Genomic DNA, 22,228 nt, shown 5'->3' with positions numbered 1-22,228 from the left:
TATCGGTTGGACAATAAAAAGCTATCCTAACTTTCCACACGTTCAGAGAGCGCGGTTGTGTTGAGGTTCTTGTTTGCTTGTTAAACCAGTTAACAAGGTGGTTCAAGTTCACAGAGTCAAAGAGCATCATCAGGATTGTCAATCCCTAACATTGGTAGCGTAAGGTTTGGTTTTTGTTTGAAGAAATTGCGGATTGCGACAATTTGATTTGATTTGATCGAAAAGGAACTTGAACGGTAACCTCTGGATATGCAATCGGATGTAGAAAGGATAAGAAGGTCTCCTGGAGATGGTCCTCTTGGAAGTTCAGGCTTGGCAGTCATGCTTGACAACTTTAGAAGGAGTTTCGATGAGGAAACGTCTGAAGACAAGACGATGAGGGAAGTTACGACGGTACCTTCTACCTCAGAAGAGGACCCGAACGGAAATCAGCGAGACGTCGCGGGATTTTCGAGGATTAATATACCTTCTTATGATGGATCGGTCACGCAACCAGTGCGCGACGGGGATGACGCAGTAGACTTTGAAATTTCAAGGATCGCGTCTCCGGCAGGTTCGACCCTGAGGTTCGAATCACAGCAGTTTGAAGAATTGATCACTGCAAACAAGAAATTGCGAGAAGAACTGCAACTCGCAATGGACATGAAAGGAAAGTATGAAGCTTCCGTTAAGGAAGAGAGGTCTCGTGAAGCAAGGGAGCTCTCAGAGACAAAGGAAGCATTTTCCGCCTTCAAGGAAGAAAGTAGAAAAATGTTCGAGGAAATGAGGCAAATGTTCAGATCAAGTGAACCAGATGCAATTCAACGCCTTCCGGTCAAGGCAGCAGGAGGGGCCGATACAGCATGCATGCAAAACGGTGATTCGAGCATGTCGACGACGTTACATGTTGATGTGTCAAATCGTTTTGTCAAGCCAACTCCCTTAGTGAAGTTTCATTCCACGGATATTTCTCGATTTAATGGAGAAATGACTCTAGAGTATTCCGTTGCCAGTTGGTTTGGAGAACTTGAGTTTCAATTTCAACGACAAAGGGTTCCTAGTGACCAACAGGTAGATATTGCCACCACATTGGTAGGAAACAGAGTGCGGAATTGGATGTTGACCTTAAGAGGGGACGACAAAGAAGCGGTTGAGCATGGTCCATGGAAGGAATTTAAGAAAATCATGGTCGCAGAATATCTTCCGTACTCCCAGGTTCAGAGTATCTTGAATCAGATTTCGTACACGAGGCAAGGAAGCAAAGAGAAGATCAACAACTTCGTTGACCGATTCTCTTCGTTGGCAAATCATTACATTGCCTGTTGCATGACGGCGGAGAACGAGGCGGAATATGTAAGCACCGCGTGTACCAAATTTGGGTTAGAACGACACTTCGTGCAGAACTTATCGAATGAGGTAACCGCGAGTTTTGCGAGGAAGTTGTTACTCTCGCTTGAAAAAGAAAATGCTGGATCGTCAATCAACGTCGGTAGTTTCCTGCCTGAGCTTTATCGAGAAGCGAAAGCTTTGAGCGTGGTACGATCATTCACCTCGTCTTCACAAGAACGAAGCCATGTCGGACATAAGACAGTGAATGCGATTAATGGTAAAGACGCAAAACCGGGACAAAAAGGTCCTGAGGAGAAGAAATCTGATAGGGGACCGAAGTGTTTTCTTTGTGGTAAGTACGGGCATTTCAAAAAGGTCTGTCCGTTGGCTACCGAAAGCAAGAAGTCAAACCCCTGAGGTCGTCTCTCGCGGAGGGGACGGGCGACCGAGATCCTTCAGAATCAACTATATTTGATTCAGAAGTACCTCCAGAAATAGAAAAAAGAGAAGTGGTGGTGTGCAAGATGACAAGTACAGTTCAAACGTACGAGTTGCCGTGCGTACCGATTGAGATTGATGTAATGGGGAGGACGTTTACTTTAATTGCGCTGTTGGACAGTGGGGCAGAAGCGAATTTCATCTCAGCGGAATGTATGAGACGCGTTGGTTTGCAGAGCCAGCAGGCAAAGGATCATGTTCTTTCCGTCAGCATGGCAGATGGGACCATCAAATATTCCACAGAGATACTCGGCACAAAATTTCGGATTGGTAGTACATTTCGCAGCAAAACAACGCTTCACGTTCTGGATATCAAACATGCAGACGTGATTTTAAGCTACGATTGGATGCACAGGAACAAGATTCATCTTGACACGGAGACTTTTCGCGTTTACGCACGATACAATGACAGTGTGGTAAATTTGCCTACATGCTTGCGAAAGAAAGGAAGTCATGACGAAAGCGTGACGAATTTGTGTCAAATGGTGACTTCAAAAGAAGTGGAGCATGATATTCGGCAGGGGGGAGAATGGTATCAGGTCGTGATACAATCTGCAGTGCAGGATTCCTCTTCGCCTGATGATTTGATCCAGCAGAGGGTCGAAAATATTATGCAACAATTTCAGGACGTCTTGGTGGACGAGATACCTATTGGGGTGGAATTAAACCGCAAGTTTAAAGCTCAGATAGCCTTGAAGGAAGGGGCAAAACCGGTACAAAAGAAACCATATCCCTTGCCGTTGTCTCTTGAAGAGCCTCTGAAGGAGACGATCACGTACCTGCTCGAACGTGGTATCATTCAACCGAGCAGTTCCGAGTTCGCGTCTCCGATCATCTTCACAAGGAAGAGCGATGGCAGCCTGAGATTTTGTACTGATTTACGCTTTGTGAATGACCTAGTGCGGCATGACAATTTCCCACTTCCGTTAATTTCAGAGCTAGCAGAGAAGATCGGTCGTACTATTCAACGAGAACGACAAAAGTATTCGAATGTGAAGAATGCGCGATTATTTATCAGCAACGCGGATTTGGCTCGTTCTTTTTGGCAGCTTGAAGTGAACCCTGATCATCGACATATTACATGTTTCATAACAAAGTTGGGCAAGTTCGAGTTTACGAGACTTCCATTCGGCTTGATACATTCAGGCAATCAGTTTCAAAAGTTCTTAGAGAGTGTGTTGACTGGAATAGATAATTGTTTCTGCTACGTGGACGACGTCGTGATAGTTTCATATGGTACATTGGAGCAACATGAACAATTGATTCGTCGCTTGCTCACGCGCTTCAGAGAGGAGAAATTGTTCGTGAAAAAGAAGAAATGTAATTTCTTTGCACAAGAGATCGATTTCTTGGGTTTCAGAATCAATGAACAAGGCATCACTGTACAAATTGACAAGGTGGACGCGATGTTAGCTCGTCCAGCGCCCACTACTGTGAAAGAGTTGAAATCGTTTCTAGGAGTAACGAATTTTTATAGGAAGTTTGTACCAGGATATACGAGCGTTGTCCTACCTTTGCTGGATTTGCTACGCAAGAATGCAAGGTTTGAATGGTTGACGGTACATCAGACAGCTTTTGAACAACTTAAAAAGTGTTTGAGCTCCGCACCTGTGTTGGCGTACTTCGATTCGTCGAAAGAGACACATTTGTTCGTGGACGCTTCTCAAACTTGTATTGGCGCAGCGTTGACGCAAAAGCATGCAGATGATTATCTTCCTGTCGCGTATTTTAGCAAACGATTGTCTTCAGCTCAACTGAATTACAGTACACGTGAGAAGGAATGTCTTGGATTAATCAGTGCCTTGCTGTATTTCCAGTATTACACCTATGGGCACAAAGTGACTGTTCATACGGATCACAACAGCTTGCAATATTTGTTGTCGCAGAAGAATTTGCAAGGTCGTCTCTTTCGATGGGTTCAAATCTTGGCAGATTTCCAGTTGGCGGAGGTGAAATACATACCAGGCGAAGACAACAAAATTGCTGATTTCATGTCTCGACCTAACGAGAACAGTGAAGTTCAGAATCATGAGGAGCTCGAGAAAGAATTTGAAGAGCGTGCGGACCTTCTCAATCTCGATCCATCAGTGTTGTGTGTTTGTACAACAAGCACAGAGATGGTCAGGAATGAAGCAACAATGGACATTGGTTTCAACAAGAACGCAATGTTGGACCTTGTTCGTGAAGGATACGAGAAGTCAACGTACTTCAAGTCAATTCTCGAAGGGATACGACAGAATCGTCGAACTCACATGGAGAGCAAATCGTTCTATTTGAAAGATGGCGTGTTGATTTTTCATGATACTTTAGGAAGAGAACGAGTTTGCATACCAGAAGACGCTAGAGGAAAATTCCTTGAACTGGTACATGATCACTCATGTCATGGGGGCAAATCAAAGACTATCTTGAGAGCAACAAGACTCGCATTTTGGCCAAGGATGAACGCAGACATTCTCGCATACGTCAATTCTTGTGAGGAATGCTTGCAAGCCAAGAGTTTCAAACAACGTTCTGTTGCAGTTCCCCATAGTCATGCGATTCCAAAGGAGCGTTTTGAGAAGATCAGCGTTGATCTTTTGTCAGGATTGCCGGTGTCCAAGAAGGGCAATGACTCCGTCTTGGTGTTTCTTGATCATTTTTCAGGAAGAGTCTTCTTGTACCCGTGTAAGAAGTCTATCACGTCGAAACAAGCAGCGCGTGGGTTTTTCGAGACTGTGTACAGAAACCAGGGGATTTGCAAGCAAATCTTGTCTGACAATGGAAGCATTTTCAATTCAACATTTTGGGACGAAGTTTTCAGCTTAATGGGAATTGATATTCGACATTCCAGTGTGTACTATCCCCAATCGAATGGCAGAGTTGAAAAATTCAACAGCGTGATTGTGGACGCGTTACGAATCTTCTGCATGAAGTATCCTCACAAGACATGGGATGTTTATCTGACTCATTTAGAGACTGTTTGGAATTCTACAGTACGCAATGCTTCAGGCTTAACTCCATTCGAGATCATTTATGGTCGTGAGATTAGGACTGTGGTTGATTTTTCTGTCATGGATTTGTGCGAGGACGTTGATTCTATTCGTGAAAATATCATGACGGCACTTGACGTTGCTCGAGATTCGATGACTATTGCAGCGATTGATACAGAAAGAAGGTTGTCAAAACAGCGAAGATCTTACGAATACAAGGTTGGAGACAAGGTGATGTTGTCTACGAAGGACTTGAAGTTGCCAGAGACAGTACCCAAGATGATGTTGCGTTTTGTGGGTCCCTTCACAATTGTGGAGAAGGTTTCTGACAGCACAGTCAAGTTGGAGTTGACATCCAGGTTTCAGCGTTTGAAGAACACCGTGTTCAACGTTTCGAAGCTTCGACCGTATCATATTCGTGATGAGTGTTTCAACACAAAGGTTGCACCGCCTGATCCCATCGTGCGTTCGGATGGTGAGTTTTACGAAGTGGATCGAATCTTGGCTCGTCGTGGGAAAGGTCGTCGTGTGCAGTACTTGATCAGATGGAAGGGTTATGATAATCCTGCGTCTGATTCTTGGTTGTCGTTTCGTGAATTGACGACGCCGTTTCTTCGTCAATTGATTCGTGAGTTTAATTTGACTAATACTAATTCCTGACGCAGCGAAGTTCATCGAGATGTTTCTCAGATGATGGTGCGCTTGGGAGCGTAATGATAGGAGTTACCTAAGCGGTTACGTATACTTCAGTTAACTAGCTTACTTTATCCTATCGGTTGGACAATAAAAAGCTATCCTAACTTTCCACACGTTCAGAGAGCGCGGTTGTGTTGAGGTTCTTGTTTGCTTGTTAAACCAGTTAACAAGGTGGTTCAAGTTCACAGAGTCAAAGAGCATCATCAGGATTGTCAATCCCTAACAGCATGCCTGATTGGTGAGCGTGATTATGGGCCCGTTATCTCCCTCCGTGACTGCCATGCTGGCACAGCTAGTGGAAAACGCTCCTCTCATCCAGCTCTTGCGGCGCTGTCTCTGCTGCTCAAGGCAGAACGAGCGGGAAGCCGGTTGGGAGCAAGGAAGAGTACACTGACGGTGCATGTTGTTCTCGCTAGGGGTGAGGAGGTTGGCGGTCATACCAAGAAGGAAACAATCAATCAACAAGAAGGAGGACGAGGAGGAGGACGAGGAGGAGGACGAGGAGGAGGAGGAGGAGGGTGTGGAGTGGGTAGGTTTGTGTGCAGGCAGGGGAGATAAAGGTGAGGGGAGGGAGACGAGGTCTCAGTTAAAGCAGGCGCAGGCAGGAGTTAAGCGGTATAAGGGGGTCTCCAGTCCGCCTCAGAGACAAATCACCACCCCTACCTACACCGACGAACCAGAACGTTCCATAGCCACCCAGATAGCCACCCCACCTCTGAAAGGGATCGAACTATCATCCCCTGCTGTCGCATGAAATACCCACCTCTTTGACCCATGGTGTACCACCCCCCAGGACTCTACCCCCAATCAGATCCATCTACCCCTACCCCCTCCCCTTCTACCTGCCTTGCGCTAAAAACCCTCCCATACTCGTGGTGAGATAAGACCGATACAGATCCTTGTGATCCTCTACCCCCCCTTTTCCCACTCGAAAGGACCCCCTTCTTAACAGTCACAAGGGCCTCAAAAGGCTGGTCGGTTTTCCTCCTCTCCAGGTCACGGGCGGCTCTCCTTCTGCCTTAGCTCCCCCCGCCTCTACAGCTAAGATCTTATAATACAAGTACTAGTGCGAAAGCCTTAGCCCGGTCCCTCCTGTACCATGGCCCTGACCTAACCTTTTTATGTCTGAGTCTCGTTTTGAGATCATGACCGGTACGTTGAAGGGGATCGGACTCTCGTCTCAGGGATTGAAAGGGAAGCCTTTCAAGTTCCGCAAGATCTCCGAGTCACAGGGGTGCCTTGTGACCAAGTTGACATGATGACTCACCGTGGCACCAGGGTGACCGTACCCGTTACGGTACTGAGGGTGGGTTGGCAGGTCACGATGGAGCCCCGGTCAGAGTCTCAGCCGTGACTAACCGTTGAACCGGAGTGAGAGATCCGGAGCGACCGTCCGAGGGCCTCAGGTCTTAGTAAGACCACTGACTCTGTGACTAGTCACGCGGCTGCAGGTCAAGCCACCGGCCTCGAACAGACGGTCAGACCGAGGGCCCAGCGAGTCACTGAGTCGCAGACTCTTCTGGATGAACTTACTATCCGATCACCTCAGAGAGTCAGACTGAGATGAGTCGTGCATAGTCACGTGGCAAGTCAGAAGCTGTCCAGCCCCCGGCAGGCTCGTGGCACGGCTGAGTCACTGGGTCACGCGTAGCCGCCGCAGCAGCAGCAGCCTCCGAGGCCGCAACTCAGTGGAGGTGTTAAGTGTAATCAGATGGCAACGTGGCGGCCTGGGCCGCCCCGGCAACGGTCCGATCACCGCGGTACATTGCCGAGTGATTAGCCTTCATCATCGGATCCGAGAGCCGACTACCGTAGTACACTTGCCAGTTGAAAGCCTCGGGGCCGGCGGCGCTTGCGGCGCCCGGGGGCGGGCCCAGCCTGGCCCAGTGGGCGGCCTCACCGTCTGCCAAGTTTACCGTAGGACCATATGATCAAAGTATCAGTACGTATCAGTCACCGTGGCACTCCGACCGTCTGAGTTGCTAATACCGTCATGATGGAGTCACAGCGAGTGAGTTCCCAGACGGTTGCAAGTCACGGTGAAGAGTCCAAGTTTAAGCTCATGATCTCGACTCAGTTCATACCACCATGAGTTGCCTCACACTGAGTGGCAGATAAAGTCACGTAGTACAGGGGATGTGAGAATGTCCCAAGTCAGCCTGTGTGCTTTCCTTAGGGGAGGGCGCAGTTGAGGTAGTGGGTCACGGTCCCAGGCCAATCCGAGAAGACCCCATAGACTCCCACCTCCTGAAGAGCACTCAGTCGGGGACGGGAGAGGTAGACAGCTAGGATGCACAAACCTTGAAGAGTACATCGAGAAGCAAGTAGATGTCCGCATCCTTCCTCACCGCACTCTGAACGTTCCCGTGCGTTCCCGTGCTGGCGTTCCCCTGTTGGACACCGAGGTACCACCCACTAGGAACGGCTCCCGACCTCTCCAGCGTCCACACGATGATCTCTATCCCTTGCTCCTTGAGGTACCTGCTCTTGGTCAGTACGGCGATCGCAAACACCCGCAGCAGGCGTACCTGACCGGCTCTGTGGGAGAGAAAGAGCCCCCAAGCGCGTCATTGGCCGATATGACCTCGTTGAGCGGAAGTCCGGCGAACTTGATGGGCTGACCCAGGCGCTGCAGCTCTTCAAACCATCCCTTGTACGTCGTCTCCCAGGTGTCTTTCCCGTTCTGCTCCTAACATGTAAGATGGAGCGAGATCGAGGAACTACCGAGAGTTCCACCTGCCCCCCGGGACTATACAACAGAACCGTGTTCTTTGCTATGGGATACTTGGACAGCCACCTACAGCAGATGAGCTGGAGGACGCTTGCTCAGAGTCAGCAGAGAACCTTGTCGCATGCTGCTTGCTGAAAGTCTGAGGGAACAGCAAAGAAGGTGGGACCCCAAGGTCAAGGTAGTCTTGGATGAAACGATCCGCCGCCTCATCTTGGGAGTCTGAAGAGTCTCTCACAACGGAAAGACGGCAGATGGCAGCTTTCACGTATGTCTATCTTGGAGTAGTCGTGCTCCTTCAGCTCCGGGATCATCTTGACCTTCATCTCCCTTCCCCTTGCCTGTCAGACTGCAACAACCAAGACACAAGACAAGACAGGTTCACATGGAGAGTTGGATGTATTCCTTCTGCGTCATCACAGTGGCACATCCTCCGTCCTGAGCGGCGATCACGAGGACAAGGTCGATTGGTGCCACACGCAGACCTGATAGAGAGTCGTCCGCCAGGAAGGGACGGACAGGTACTCGTCCACCGTACGGGCGCCGACGTTTGTCATCATCTAATTGGCGTCACAGAGCAGGCAGGAGCAGGCAGGAGCAGGCAGGAGCAGGCAGGAGCAGGCAGGGTCACCTCCATGGTCCCGCACAGCTGCTTGTACTCCGATGCAAGCAGATCGGTGGTGCAGCACCGCGCTCCCTCTCCGGGTTGGAACTGTCTCCCACCTTCAACAGCCGTCGGGGGTTTTGGAATGCCTCACCTTCTTGTCGCACTTGTCCGCGAGCGCCGGCACCCTCAGGATGTTGGTCGTATAGTGGAGGTCACAGGCCGAATGGCGACAGACAGCAACTCTGTCCCTTGTGAACACAGCATCGCACTCCAGCATCCCTGCTCGCACCGTCAACGACTGCCCCACGCCCCATGCCCAATCTCACCAGCACCCATCCTTACAGCGCTGGTGTATCCTTCAAGCGTGTGCTCTGGGAACATGAGAGGCGCGCCACGATGAGCGATCGAGCGCTCATCTCGCTTCATTGGGCTCAGGCACTTGTCCCATGTCAGTTTACTGCTCAGGCTCCTTAGCCTCCATAGTCGTCCCTGGTAGCTTTCTGACTGCAGCTCTGCTGCCGAGACTGAGGACTCGTCCAGAAGCCTGTCTGCAAGGTACCAGGCACGAGCTCCAACGTCTGCCCGGTGGTAGTTGAACACGTAGGCACGAAGCTTCCAGCCCAACAGGAAAGCAAGGGTGACCGACGAGGAGAAGAAAAGGAAGAGTGTGCAGAATGAGAGAGAGGTCCTCCTCGCGTCTCTCTTCTCCGGCATCGCTCGTTCCACGTCAACATCCTTCCAACCTACCTCTTCTGCTCCTCCCTCCTCCCTCGCCGCAGCCACCAGCGCCTCCAGTTCCCTGCCATGGTCTGTCGGCATGGAGACTGGGAGGGCAAGTGCGGGCCAACCCTCCTCTGGCTCTAATCAATTTACTAGTACAGCCGGGCCGGGCCTGATGACCGTACGGTACTGTACAGGCGGGGCCAACGGGGGCCTCCCAGTCCCGGTAGCCTAGTCACTCAACTATCTCCTGACTCAGTCAATTATTGATAAGTTGAGCGCGCCGCGGCGCGGCCTCGTCACACTGAGTACGATGCGGCCGGGTACTACGGTAACTTGTAATGGCACTGAGAGCCGCTGCGGCAGTGCCGGTGCCGCAGTGCCGCGCAGCCCCGGGCGGCGACTCAACGGGCCCGGCCGTGAACGCTATGAAGTCACTCACTGTGGTGGGCCAGCCGGAGTGCGGTGGCGGGCTGAGCCCGGGCCCGCCCGGCGGCGGTTTCAGCCAGTCTCACCGTTCAACGCACTCCGACAGCCGCTGAGCGGCAGTTCCACGGTGAACGGCGGGTACCGGCAGTGACGGTCCGACGGACGCCCGCGGCCCGGCCCCTCCGAGCTCGGACGGCCCCCCGTGACCCCCGGGCCCGCCGGTCTGGCCAGAAGGAGGAAGGAACTTCCTTCCCTTGAACTGATAATTTTGATCGACAATGGGGGTGGTACTACGATGGGGGTGGTACTACGATGGGGGTGGTACTACGACTCGGGGGGACGCTCGGAGGGCCGGAGGGAGGGTGGGTGGGTGACGGAACTACTGGGGTCATATTACAAGTGGGGGTGATCAGGGGGTTGTGGGCTACCGGCGGCTACCGGCGGCTACCGGGGGCTACCGGGGGTACCGGGGGCTACCGGGGGCTACCGGGGGGTACCGGGTGGGGTTCGGAACTCCGAGTGAACGGGTGAGAAGGGGTACTGAAGCAGTTGTCGGAGGAGGTCGAAGGGATCAGATGGGGCGATGGAGGAGGGAGCCTGGGGAGGGAGAGGAGGGAGAGAGGGCCGGGAAGGAGGAGGGAGTAGCAGGGAGACAACCACAACGTGGTACGAGAGAGAGGAAGCGCGAGTATGAGGATACGGAGAGAAAAGGGATAGAGAGAAAAAGAACGATGCTCTCTGGAGAAGGTGGAGTATCATCGACTCCGAGTTATTGTCAAAGAGTGAGGTTGGGGTGGTAGGAAGGAGTAATAAGGAAAGTGCGTGAAATGGCAGAAATGATTGTTTAGATATGAACTGAACCTGGCCATGGTAGCAAGGATGATGAATCAGAGAGCAAGAGCAGTTGAAGAAGGAGAGATAAAGGTCAAGAGATGGGGAGGGAAGGGAAGAGGAGGATAAGACAAGGAGGGAACCCAGTTTGAAGGCGAGAAAGAGGACAGCAGTGAAGGGAGGGGTGGAGGGGAGGGGAGGATGGCAGGACTAGTGAGGCAAGGCACCCATCTGAGGAACCAAGACAATGTAAATGACGCCAAGGGTAGACCTCGAACCTCAGAGATAGATGATCGCCAAGAGCGGATGTGACTTGAAGGCACGGAGGGCTGAAGGCCTTGTGAGGCATGCGGTCTTCAAGGAGTCTGACATGCGGCTGTTCAGCTTGCAGGATGCAGGGGCAAGCAGGAGTGAAGGTGCATGCGGGGATGATCCGAGACTATCAGTCGAGCAGCAAGAGGCGGCTGGACGAGATCAGGTGGCTGAGGAAGGACTGCAAGAAAGTCTCGATGCGGCTCGAGGCGAGGCGCAACTCTGACCCGAGCCTGGTGGACGAGAGGCCTGCAGAGAGGTCTCCCGTTGACATGGCGCAAGAGGGAGAGGGTGAGGATGCCGTCACACTGAGTTGCTGCTGTTGACTTGAAGGGGGCAGATGGGATGAGAGAGTTTGGAAGAGTCTACTCGGACGCCAGCGCTGAGAGCAAGAAGTCACATCTGGATGGTGAAAGTCTTTTCCTACCCCCCGGCAGTCGCTTGCTGACGATGAGTCGTAGTGGTCCTAGGAGACCTGAGGCACGAGATTGAGCACGAGCAGTTCTCGCGAAGGCTTCGGCTGTCCTCTGGTGAGAAGAGCTCCGAGCCCTGCAAGTGTGAACTCCTGACCTCCTGCCTGTCTCCCTCGCCGCAGCGGAGGGAAAGAACGCTATGCTGCTGAGAAAGAAGGTACTTCCTTCTGCGTCGAATTGTAGTTGATCCGACTGAACTGGCGTCAGAGCTCTACTGTGCTCCTCACGAGTAATCTGCTGGGTGAGAGCTGGGGGAAAGCGTTGTCCATAGTTTACACCTCAAATGTCCCTTGCAGCTTCCTTCAAGAGGAAGCAATCTAGCTCCCCTAAAGGTGAAAGGATGGAGGATGTGATGCGTTAGATGTGACAATGTACGGCAGGTGATCAGCTGAACGAAGACAATCAAGCAGGTGATTGTTCTTGCTCTTGCTCTTGCTCTTGCTCTTGCTCTTGCTCTTGCTCTTGCTCTTGCTCTTGCTCTTGCTCTTGCTCTTGCTCTTGCTCTTGCTCTTGCTCTTGCTCTTCCTGCATTTGCTTACCCTGCCGTCTTGCTCGCTCTCTCTGACTCTCTGCTGTCAGCTGCTGTCCAGCATGCGCATTCTCTTCCAGGTGAACCTGACTCGACCGTGTCGACTGCTCTTCATCCTCGCGGCTCCTCCTGAGCGGCTGTCGCAGCCATCGCTCGTCGGAGATCTTCCGTGGGGATGCATCTGAGCTCTTCCCACAGTCTCTACGACTTGAGCGACAGGTGGGGCATGAGCTGGAGGGTCGAGGCGCTGACTAGATGACACTCCTTCAGCTTCCAGCTCGTCAGGCCAACAGCTGGGATCCGCAAACGCGTTAGTGTGAGTTGAGAAGACTCTGGTGACCGTGACAGTCGCAAGTGACTCCTGGGCTCTACAGCTTGAAGAGTGCCCCTTCCTCCTGGACATCCGGTGCAAGGCTCACTCTCCTTCAACGTCACCAACGCCTCCTCACAAGCTGTAAGCTGCTGCCTTCCCCTCCCTCCCCTCCCTCCCTCCCTCCCTCCCTCCCCTCCCTCCCCCCCAGCTCCCTTCTTCCCTTCCTCCCAGTCTTCCTCCTCTCACGAGTGTCTTCTCTGCAGTCAGGCAGCGCAGGTCAAGCTGGCCAAGAGAGGTTTGTGACACCTTGAGGCCTCGAGGGCTGCAGCCTTGGTAACACGATGACAGCGTCAGGGATCGCCAAGTTCAACCCCGAGGAGAAGAAAGAGCAGGAGAGCTCGAGGTTAGCTCGCTCTCTCGCCAGGTGCCTCCTCTTCTCTTCCTCCCTGCAGCTCCTCTGACACTTCACAGTATGGTCAACCGAGCAAATGTTCGCACGCCTCTTCCTGTGGAGGAGGCAGAGAAGGAAGAGGATGTGGCAACGTCTGCCAAAGGGAATCAAGTGGAGGAGGCGAAGATCGACTTGTGGGCTGATGCAGACAGCGACAGCGACAGCGACAGCGACAGAGACCGAGATACCAGAGCAGCATGAGGTCAAGCGACGAGCAGCTTCACATAACTCACTTCATTCACGTGACATCCGTTATTGATTATCTTTAGGCTTATCTTTAGGCTTATCTTTAGGCTTATCTTCAGGCTTGTTCGTATCATTGTCATTAAGGGATCCACTCTCATCCGCGTCCCTTGAGTCTCGTCCAGAGGCGCCGGCAGCATCGCATCAGCTTCTCGTCAGTTTCTTGATCTCGTCCGACAGCAGCCTCTCCATCCTCTTCCTTGGCGAGTCAGTGAAGTTGCCCATCGTACAGCGATCGAAGACCTCCCGGAACTCGGAGGTGTCGATCTCTGCTCCTCTCCTCCCCTTCTTCGTCCCCGGGAGCGCCTTGGGCTTCCTCCTCCCCGAGCTCTTGAGCTGGTCTACAGCGCTGCTGGGACGCAGCGGGAGGAGGTTGGGGACATGGCGGAAGGAGCGGAGCTTCGGGTCGAACTTGGAGAGGATCGCGTTAGCCCCAACGTTGAGGGCGACGAGGGAGGAGTTCTTGTCCACCGCCTGGAACAGCGCGACTGACCCTGACACCTCCCCGAGGCTCCCCAGGATCGCTCCTCGGCTCTTGTCCCTGGGTCCGGTGGGCTGCAGCTGGAGAGAGGTGAGGGAGGTGGTCTTTACGAGCGCCTTGGAGATGCGGACCAGGCCCTCGTCCTCGATGAGGTTGTCACCCAAGTCCAGCTGGGAGAGGGTCGAGTTGTGCTCGAGAGCCCTGGCGAGCTCGCAGGCCCCGACCGTTGTGATGGCGTTGCCGTAGAGGCTGAGGGTCTTGAGGCTGCACCTCGACCGGAGGACTGCGGAGAGCGCCTTGGCTCCTTCGGGGCCTGCTGGGCAGTGAGAACGAGAAGAGGGGGAGGAGGAGGGCAGGGAAGCCAAGGGATGCGGGCAGGAGAGGAGCCAGAGGAGACGAGGGCGCAGGACGAGGAGGAAGAAGAAGAGGAGATGATGAGAGGAGCGGGGTGGTTCACCGATGTTGTTCTCTCGCAGGTCGAGCGAGGTGACCTTGGTGTTCACGCCCAGCGACTGGGCGAGGAGGGAAGCGACTTCCTGGTCGAGTCCGAGTTTCCTCAAGGAGACTTTTCTTACCGTCCTGTTGTTGGCGATGAAGGCGCAGAGCTCGACTGCATGATGGAAGCTCAGCCGCAGGCTCTCCAGCTCCACCCCCTGGACTCTCGCATCGGGGACGATCATGCACAGTTGCATTGGCCTCGTCATCGGGGGCCTGCGATCGGGAGGAACGACAGTCCCGTCCATGTCGTCTGTGTTCCACACCAGCATGGAGGGCAGCATCAATTTACCCCCCTTCCTCGTCCTCCTGCAGTCCACGCAGAAGCTCGACTCGTCCACGTGCCTTCTCCATTGCTCCGGCAGCAGGTGTGGACCCTCCAACCACCTCCCGTCCTTGTACTTCTGCTCGCGCAGGGCGGAGATGACCGTCTTGCACAGCAGCTGCACGGTGGGGAGGGCACAGTAGCTGTTCGTCTTGGAGTAGCATCGCTCCACCCGCATCGTCCTATCCGTTGCGTCCTTGGGCAGATGAAGGATGCTGATCTCAAACGAGCCCGGAGGGCCCGGGCACTTGACCACTGTCGCGCTGACAGGCAGTCGCTGGCAGGACAGACATCGGAGGAGGTCGAGGAAGAGACAGGAGTCCGGCGACCCCCTCGCGCTCTCCTCGAGCTCTACGACGATGCAACACTTGACACCAGTGAGGGGAGGGGCTCCTGGCTCGTACTCGGCCTCCTCCTCCTTGCTGTCTCCCTTTGCGTCGTCTAAGAAACTTTCCCACTTGTCCCCGTACGCGAGCTGGAGAGACTTGATGAAGAGCTGCTTCCTGTTCCTCCTCAGCACAGACTTTAGGAAGCGGTGAGGGACTATGGAGTCCAGCTTGACGACCATGCTCGGGTGGGTGAAGGGGGTACTGCGCTTCTCCCTGATCCACTTCTCTATCGCCTTTTTCTCGTACGTCCGCCCGTCCGCCGTGCAGAGCACGGGATCGTCGAAGACCCTGTTGGTGATGGGGCATACCAGTGCGCTCTGGAACTCTTGGGGGTCCTCGAACGATGGCGAGGACGAGTGCGGGGCTGTCTGAGGGCGGGGGGCTACCGTCATCCCTCCTCCCTCCCTCGTCCTCCGGGCTCGCTCCCGGGGAGCTCCACCGGCGTTGCTCGGGCCCTCTCTGTTCCTGCTCCTGCTTCTGCTCCTGCTCCGACTGCTCCGACTGCTCCGACTGCTCCGACTGCTCAGGCTGATCGGACTACCGTACCGTCCGGGACGGTCGTCGGCGAGTCCCGGCGACTGCTCCGACTTCTGGGCTGCTCCTCAAGCTCTCGTGCTCCTGTGACTCCTGCTCATGCTCCTGTGACTCCTGCTCATGCTCCTTCTCCTGTTCCTTCTCCTTCTCCTGCTCCTTCTCCTGCTCCTGCTCCCGGCGCCTTCATCTCCGGCGATTCGCCGATGCCATGGCTTGTCGACGAGCAGATGGTCAAATCCGACCAACTGCCGTCCTAGCGGCCAGATCGATTCAAACCGAATCTTGATTGATTTGAATCAAATAAATTCAAATTTACCTGGTGCGGGGCCCGGACAGTCATGGCACTTGATTGGGTTTGGAAGTCGCAGGGATATTGAACTTTTTTCAAATGTTAGAAGTAAATTTGAATATCTACTGGTATATTTGAGCCCATCGGACTGAACCGACCGATCACCATGTCACGGTCCTCTTTCCTGTTGAAATCGAAAATATTCTATTTCGATTTTACTACTCACATTTTGTGTCTAAAATAATTGTATATGCTACTGACTGGAGGAGCTCCCCTACCTCCCCTCGAACTAACCACCCACATATACCAGATACTACCCCCACATCTCCTATCAAAGTACCCCTCTTCACTAGAACCCCCTTCAAATATCTGGGTGTTCGGATGACCATCCTAGGGGGTAGGGTCAACATGGCATACAAAACTAGTGGTGGGGGTACATTGTTATAAGGGATATAACAAATTGCTAGAAAAACATACATTATACATAAACATTTCCTCTAGTACCCTTAAATCTAGTGGATACAAGGGGGTGGGGGTGGTCAGTTTCCTCCGCCCTTTATAGTTATTATCCCTATCCCGCCATCTTCAGAACCGGTTTGAGTGGGGGCGATAAGGTATTCTCAGGAAGGGGGTGGTCTAGAGTGCTTAATGGAAATGGAGGGGTCAAATTCTCATATAAAAGTGGGGTGATGAAAGTATTTGGGGGTAGGGGTGGTCGCAGAAGGTCGTAAGGGAGGATGCGGGTTCCATTTGGAACTCTTGAGGAGCCGGAGTCAAGATAAGGGTGGTGTCGGATGTAGGGGGTGGTGTGGCAGTCATATAGAGGGGTATTTTCCAATTAATATTGGGTGAAAAGGGGGGTAGGGATAAATTTTCCCTCGATTTGGGGTGGGTGAATTGCGATATGTCTGAGGGAGGTAGGGTGGTCTGAATAAACCAACATGGTTTGCTCCATGAAGAAATGAAAGGAGGTCGTGCGATGGAACAGAATGTGAGAATGGCGCAGTGAAAATGGTGACAGCAGGGCAGGGCAGGGCAGGGCAGGGCATGGCATGGCAGGGCAGGGCAGGGCAGGGCAGGGCAGGGCAGGGCAGGGCAGGGCAGGGCAGGGCAGGGCAGGGCAGGGCAGGGCAGGGCAGGGCAGAAAGACATCGTGGCATGTATAGTATTGAGAACCGGAGAGAGAAGATTGGACGAAGACGTGTCGAAGTGGTTAAGCTGCATGCGTGAGAGATGCTGTGGGAGGGGGGAATGTGAGAGTGAGAAAATGGCGGTGTTAATCGCTGGTGTCTGCATGCTCCCCTCGAATTATGATAGGCATTTTAGAGCGTGACAAGCTTGTTGTTGCTGGTTATGGAACAAAGAGAACAGTTGAAGTGTTCCCCTACTGACCTCCTCTTAGATGACTTGGTGTCTTTGCTGAGCTGTCCAGTACAACCTACAAATCTCGGGCTCAGAAATCCGTTGCCGTGGTTTTCAACATGAGCATGGACTGTGATTTCAAGAAGAGCATGGCAAGCTGCCAACTTTTCGAGGCGATGGGTCCGAGCAACAGGAGCGTGGCTATCTCCGGGATGGTTTTGAGAACTTTCGAGTCAGGGGAGACGATTTTGGAGGAGGGAACAATTGGGACGTCCATGGTAAGGCAACGAGCTGCTGTTGGTGGTTCGTCTGACACGTCTTGCAGTATTTCTTGGATGTAGGAGCAGCGCGGGTCATCAAGAAAGGATTGCACGTCAACGATCTATATGCTGGTGATTTCTTTGGGGAAGGGTCGTTTATTGCTACGGTGGCCACTTTCAAAAACCAAACCAAGCACTTCCCTGCGAATGTACTGAACAGGAAGCGGACTGCCTCTATTATCGCATCAGAAGCCTGCCGATGCCTTGAATTGAGCGTGAAACATTTCCTGACCTGCTTTTCTGACGATGATGTCAGCTTGCAGGCGGTGCTAAGGTACTTGTTGTGAACTCCCTCAAGTTTCTCTTGATTGCTTCCTGCAGAATCCTTGCAAACAGCACTCAGGTTCGAAATGCCGATACAAAATCCATTGACACCGTTGTGGGCGAGGGGAGCAAGAACTCCCCTCGTCGAGGACACGAGGACGACAACGCTCTGACGGCGTTGAAGAAATCGAACTCGGGAAGGGACATAACGATTGGAAGCTCGACGGTTCAAAGTTTGGTTTCACCCAAGGGAGCATTCATGAGAGGGAAGAAGGGTCCACTGCTGGACTTTGCTGAGATGAACAAGCAGCTAGAAACAGAAGATCGCTCAGGGAGTGAGACAGAGGCGAATGAGGACTTCTGCAGGACTTACGCGAGTTGCGGTTCCAACTGCGAACTTTTCGACATCATGGTGGATAAAAGCAGGATGGCATGCTTCTCTCGGATGAGCCTGAGGCAGTATGAAGCTGGAAAGATGATCGTCAAGAAGGGGGAGGTCGGGACAACCTTGTTCTTCATCGAAACTGGTCAGGCTCTTGTGATGGCCGACGGCCAGACTGTCAGTCGGTTGAAGGATGGCGATTTCTTTGGTGAGATGGCGTTTGTCGCAACATGCCGCAAATTCATACACCTTGATGACTCTCCAAGTGGAACTGATGACAACCAGCTGCGAACGTGCGATGTGGTAGCGGATGTTCATTGCACCTGCTGGGAGCTGAGTGCGTTCGACTTCCTGTCGGTTGTCAAGGAGGACCTTGCTGGCAATCGAGACGTGCTGAAGATGCTCTCCAAGACAGCGAACAAGCGAAGAGCTGGGTTGGACTCGATCATGGAGGTAAGGAAGAAGTACTATGACTCGCAAGGTCTCGACTCAGAGCACAGCGCTGCGTGCACCCCTCCGTCCAGTCCAACAGTCTGCGACGAATCACAGATTGAGTATGGGAGGATCATGGAGCTGATCCCGAAGCGGCTGGGGTTTGTGATTCACCGAGATGAAGGGCAAACAAAGCTTGAGATCATGAACAATCGCCACATCTTCTTCTTCTCGAGCACCCACCATGAATCCTACCTGCCCTTCTGCTCAGACTTCGGGCCTGTCAACCTGTCCGAAGTTCACCAGTTTTGCTCTTACATTCATCAGAAGCTGTCGGATCAACGGCTCTACAATCGCACTCTGGTCTACTACGCAGAGAAGGACGCAGCTCTGCGAACTAACGCTGCTTTCTTGCTCGGAGCGTTCCTGGTCATCACGCAGGGCTGGTCGCCAGAGGAGGCGAGCGCTGCCTTCTCCGACATGGGATACAAACTCTTCATGCCCTTCCGTGACGCCACGTACGAGCAGCCTGACTTCGGCCTGTCGCTCCTCGACTGCTTTAGGGGGCTCAAGTGCGCGCTGCAGGTGGGCTGGTTCGACTACCGCAGCTTCGACGTCAACCGGTACCTCTGGCTCGACAACCCCGCCAACTTCGACGTTCACCAGATCTGCCCGAAGCTGATTGCCTTCAGAGGGCCCAACGACAGCGACGAGAACATGCGGACGCCGGGGGAGTACGTCATGGTCTTCAAGAAGCTCAAAGTCTCGGCCGTCGTGCGCCTTAACGAGCAAGACACTTACGACGCGCGAGGGTTCGAGGAGGCAGGGATACGACACTACGACCTTTTCTTCGAGGACTGCACGACTCCCTCCTTCAAGCTCGTCGAGCGCTTCCTGGCGATCTGCGACCATGAACCTGGTGTGGTTGCCGTTCACTGCCTGGCAGGGCTCGGGAGGACCGGGACGATGATCGCTCTGTGGATCATGTTCAACTTTGGCTGGACCGCAAGGGATACGATGGCATGGCTAAGGATCGTGAGGCCTGGGAGCATCATCGGGCCTCAGCAACAGTACTTGATCGCGTGCGAGGAATGTTTGCGGCAGGGGAAGCGACTGCCGGAGTACAAGGAGAGTCAGGGCAAGTCCAACTCAGAAGCTCTTGCGAACCAAGTTCAGTTTGGGATGTTGCAGAGGCAGGCGGCGAGTGGATAGCGAAGAGGGGGAGGGGGAGTCAAGGATAATGACTGGGCTAATAAGGAGGGAACGTAAGAAATCTGCTAGTAATGTCGTTGAATGTTTGGCTTTGTGAAATCTCTTCAAGAAATTCTAAATAGTCATGGCATAGTCTCTTCTTCCGAAAGGCATCAACCTCTCCCCTAGGTTCCTCCTCCTCCTCCTCCTCCTCCTCCTCCTCCTCCTCCTCCTCCTCCTCCTCCTCCTCCTCCTCCTCCTCCTCGCGGTCAGCTGTCCAGTTGATCACCGGAAGGGCCAGGGCTCGTGCTTGGGAGGGTCCATGGTGGCCCACTCCATGAGCTGCAGGTAAAGTCAGTTGCCTTTACCAGCGAAGATGGGGGGAGAGGAGGAGGAGGAAAGGCAGGCATTCAGTGAGGGAGTGAGGGTGGGTGGGTGGGTACCTGGATGTACTTCTTGGCGCTTGCGATCCAGCTGAAGTCTTGCTCCATGCATCGTTTTCTCAGGTTGTCCCAGACCTCCGGCTTCTTCTTGTAGATCTCTAGAGCATTCCAAAGACCCCACTGCCACCTTGAATGAGATCCATCTCCCTCCTCCTCCTCCTCCTAATCCTCCTCCTCCTCCCCCTCCCTCCTCCCTCCCTCCCTCCCCCTCCTCCTTCCCTCCCTCCTCCTCCAACCTCTCCCTCCTTCTCCCTCTTCTCCCTCCCTCCCTCTTCCTCCTTCTCCTCTCCTTCCCTCTCCTCCACTGCTTTACCTTCAGGCCATTGGCGTCGCAGTTCCCAAACTTCCACCCCGTCCCCACCGTCTCTCCTCCTTCCCGCCACTCGAACTGCTGAACCGAATCTTTGAGCCCTCCTGTAGCATGCACCACGGGTATCGTCCCGTACCGCTGCGCGTACATCTGCGGGAGGCCGCAGGGCTCATACCGGGAGGGCATGATGAGGATGTCAGCTCCAGCGATAATCCTCTGCTCCATCTCCGAGCTGAAACCCACGTACCCACAGATCCTTCCCTTGTACTGTCCTTCCGCCGCCCTCATGAAGTTTGCGTACTCCGCCTGCCCATTCCCCATCATGATGAGTTGCGCGTCTCCGAGGACTCCCTGGTCGTCTCCTCCCATGAGCCAGTGAAAGCACTCTTGCAGCACGTCGATGCCCTTCTGCGGAGCTGGGGGTGCGGTCAGAGCGAGGAGGGAGAGGAGGGGAGAGGAGGAGGAGACGAGGGAGGAGGAAGAGGAGAGAGAGAGGGGGAGGACGGAAGGAGGAGGGAGGAGGGAGGAGGGAGGAGGGAGGAGGGAGGAGGGAGGAGGGAGGAGGGAGGAGGGAGGAGGGAGGAGGGAGGAGGGAGGAGGGAGGAGGGAGGAGGGAGCATGAGAGGACCAATGCGGGGATGAAACAAGAGGAGAGATTAAAACTAAAGGGAAGGAGAACGAGACGGCGGAGGAAGCATGCTAGTCTAGGCTTAGACTCTATGCTTTCCTGCTCCTGCTCTTCCTTCCTCCTCTTCCCTTCTCCCGACTCCCCTCCCTCCCTCCTCCTCCTCTGTTCTCACCTAGACGTCCAATGAAGGCGATGATGGGAGCGTTGGGGTTCTTCTGCAGGCCGAGAGCCTCCTGCAGCTTCTCCTTGCAGATCGCCTTGCCTGATAAGTCGCTCTTGCTGAATTGAGCAGGAAGAGCCTTGCTGGTCTCCGGGTCCCACTCCTCCGTGTCGATGCCGTTCAAGATACCTGGGGGAGCAGCTGAATCAGGAAAACACCTGAAGTCTTGCTCCCCTCTCTCTGTTCCTCACTCGCTCGCTCTCTGTCTCTCTGTCTCTGTCTCTCTCTCTCACTGCCTACGATCCTCTCTCACTCGCTGACTCTTTTCATCTCAACATTTCCTCCAACATCAGCACCACCACGTCTTCCTCCCCTGCTTCCCCTCTCTTTCCTCCCCTCTCCTCCTCCTCGCCTACCGTCCAGTCGGTCGCTGCGCGCGCGCACATTATGCTGAAGGCCCCATCCTCCTCCATCCGTCATGATCTCCTCCTTGTAGGACGGGGAGACCGTCACGACTCGATCCGCCATGTTGATCCCTCCCAGCAGCAACTTCGCGCATTCTCCGTCGTCCACAACGCCTCCGTCTCCTCGCTCCTGCGGTGGGAATACCCACTTGTAGTTGTCGTAATAGGAGTTGTCCGCTAGACCTGAAGCCTTGTTACCCTCCTCCTCCTCCTCCTCCTCATCTTTCTCCATCCTCCTCCTCCTCGTCCTCCCTTCACCTCCTCTTCCTCCTTCCTTCCTTCCTTCATCTTTTCCTCCTCCTCCTCCTCCTCCTCTTTTTTCCCTCTTCCCTCGTCCTCTTCCTTTCCCTGCCCATCAACCAGTACAACTACCACCAAAAACATCTCCTCCTCCTCCCCTTCACACTTTCGCTTCTTCTCCCTCCTCCTCCCTCCTCTCGCTCACACCCCCCGCGTCGCTTCTCGTTTACCGATGTCGCAGAACGACCACTTGGGAGTCTCTCGTGGATCCGGAAGATCATAGTTGTACATCTGTTCTATCATAAGAGCCTTCCCTCCCTCCCTCCCTCCCTCCCTACTTCTCTTCCTCCCTCCCTCCCTCCCTCCCTGGGTCCTTCCTCTTTTTTTTGGGGGGAGGGGGTTTTTTTTTTTT

At 53.7% G+C, this 22,228-nt stretch overlaps 7 protein-coding genes across 7 annotated transcripts in view; 4 read left to right on the top strand and 3 right to left on the bottom strand.

Annotated features, from left to right (window-relative positions):
• Positions 1-249: 249 nt before the first annotated feature.
• On the top strand, positions 250-640 carry GUITHDRAFT_153260 (hypothetical protein; the record flags this gene model as incomplete). The annotated part of the gene is made up of 1 exon (XM_005830327.1): positions 250-640. A coding segment is annotated over one exon (391 nt), but the record flags the coding sequence as incomplete, so codon positions are not given.
• A 7,003-nt stretch (positions 641-7,643) lies between these two features.
• GUITHDRAFT_110525 (hypothetical protein) lies at positions 7,644-9,520 on the bottom strand (the record flags this gene model as incomplete). Its single annotated transcript, XM_005830326.1, has 10 exons — positions 7,644-7,718; positions 7,772-7,952; positions 8,000-8,160; positions 8,208-8,268; positions 8,316-8,421; positions 8,468-8,535; positions 8,585-8,637; positions 8,831-8,911; positions 8,958-9,085; positions 9,133-9,520. The coding sequence occupies 10 exons, from the start codon at positions 9,518-9,520 to the stop codon at positions 7,644-7,646; spliced, it is 1,302 nt and encodes a 433-aa protein (XP_005830383.1).
• Positions 9,521-11,168: 1,648 nt separating this feature from the next.
• GUITHDRAFT_163841 (hypothetical protein) lies at positions 11,169-13,206 on the top strand. Its single transcript, XM_005830325.1, has 14 exons — positions 11,169-11,389; positions 11,439-11,507; positions 11,560-11,628; positions 11,694-11,728; positions 11,779-11,812; positions 11,868-11,903; positions 11,952-11,981; positions 12,151-12,180; positions 12,247-12,319; positions 12,371-12,416; positions 12,475-12,554; positions 12,677-12,708; positions 12,762-12,837; positions 12,885-13,206. The coding sequence occupies exons 1-14, from the start codon at positions 11,179-11,181 to the stop codon at positions 13,063-13,065; spliced, it is 1,002 nt and encodes a 333-aa protein (XP_005830382.1). The 5' UTR covers positions 11,169-11,178; the 3' UTR covers positions 13,066-13,206.
• A 456-nt stretch (positions 13,207-13,662) lies between these two features.
• On the bottom strand, positions 13,663-14,238 carry GUITHDRAFT_57888 (hypothetical protein; the record flags this gene model as incomplete). Its single annotated transcript, XM_005830324.1, has 2 exons — positions 13,663-13,904; positions 13,986-14,238. Coding segments are annotated over 2 exons (495 nt in total), but the record flags the coding sequence as incomplete, so codon positions are not given.
• Positions 14,239-17,020: 2,782 nt separating this feature from the next.
• GUITHDRAFT_153258 (hypothetical protein) lies at positions 17,021-17,844 on the top strand. The gene is made up of 2 exons (XM_005830323.1): positions 17,021-17,260; positions 17,308-17,844. Exons 1-2 carry the CDS (start codon positions 17,102-17,104, stop codon positions 17,587-17,589), a joined length of 441 nt encoding a protein of 146 aa, XP_005830380.1. The 5' UTR covers positions 17,021-17,101; the 3' UTR covers positions 17,590-17,844.
• A 739-nt stretch (positions 17,845-18,583) lies between these two features.
• GUITHDRAFT_95367 (hypothetical protein) lies at positions 18,584-19,719 on the top strand (the record flags this gene model as incomplete). The annotated part of the gene is made up of 1 exon (XM_005830322.1): positions 18,584-19,719. A coding segment is annotated over one exon (1,009 nt), but the record flags the coding sequence as incomplete, so codon positions are not given.
• Positions 19,720-19,856: 137 nt separating this feature from the next.
• The window catches only part of GUITHDRAFT_73067 (hypothetical protein), a gene marked incomplete at both ends in the record, with an annotated part of 3,001 nt that continues 629 nt past the window's right edge, over positions 19,857-22,228 (bottom strand). The window contains 5 exons of the mRNA XM_005830321.1: positions 19,857-19,913; positions 20,015-20,134; positions 20,328-20,740; positions 21,125-21,301; positions 21,529-21,912. Of these exons, the coding sequence (XP_005830378.1) occupies positions 19,857-19,913; positions 20,015-20,134; positions 20,328-20,740; positions 21,125-21,301; positions 21,529-21,912 (1,151 nt within the window). The remainder of the gene's footprint in view (positions 19,914-20,014; positions 20,135-20,327; positions 20,741-21,124; positions 21,302-21,528; positions 21,913-22,228) is intronic.

Source organism: Guillardia theta (genome assembly GCF_000315625.1).
Source record: "Guillardia theta CCMP2712 unplaced genomic scaffold GUITHscaffold_46, whole genome shotgun sequence".
Lineage (NCBI taxonomy): Eukaryota > Cryptophyceae > Pyrenomonadales > Geminigeraceae > Guillardia > Guillardia theta.
The sequence above is the reverse complement of the archived record's forward strand: the minus strand, read 5'-3'. Positions and strand labels throughout refer to the sequence as shown.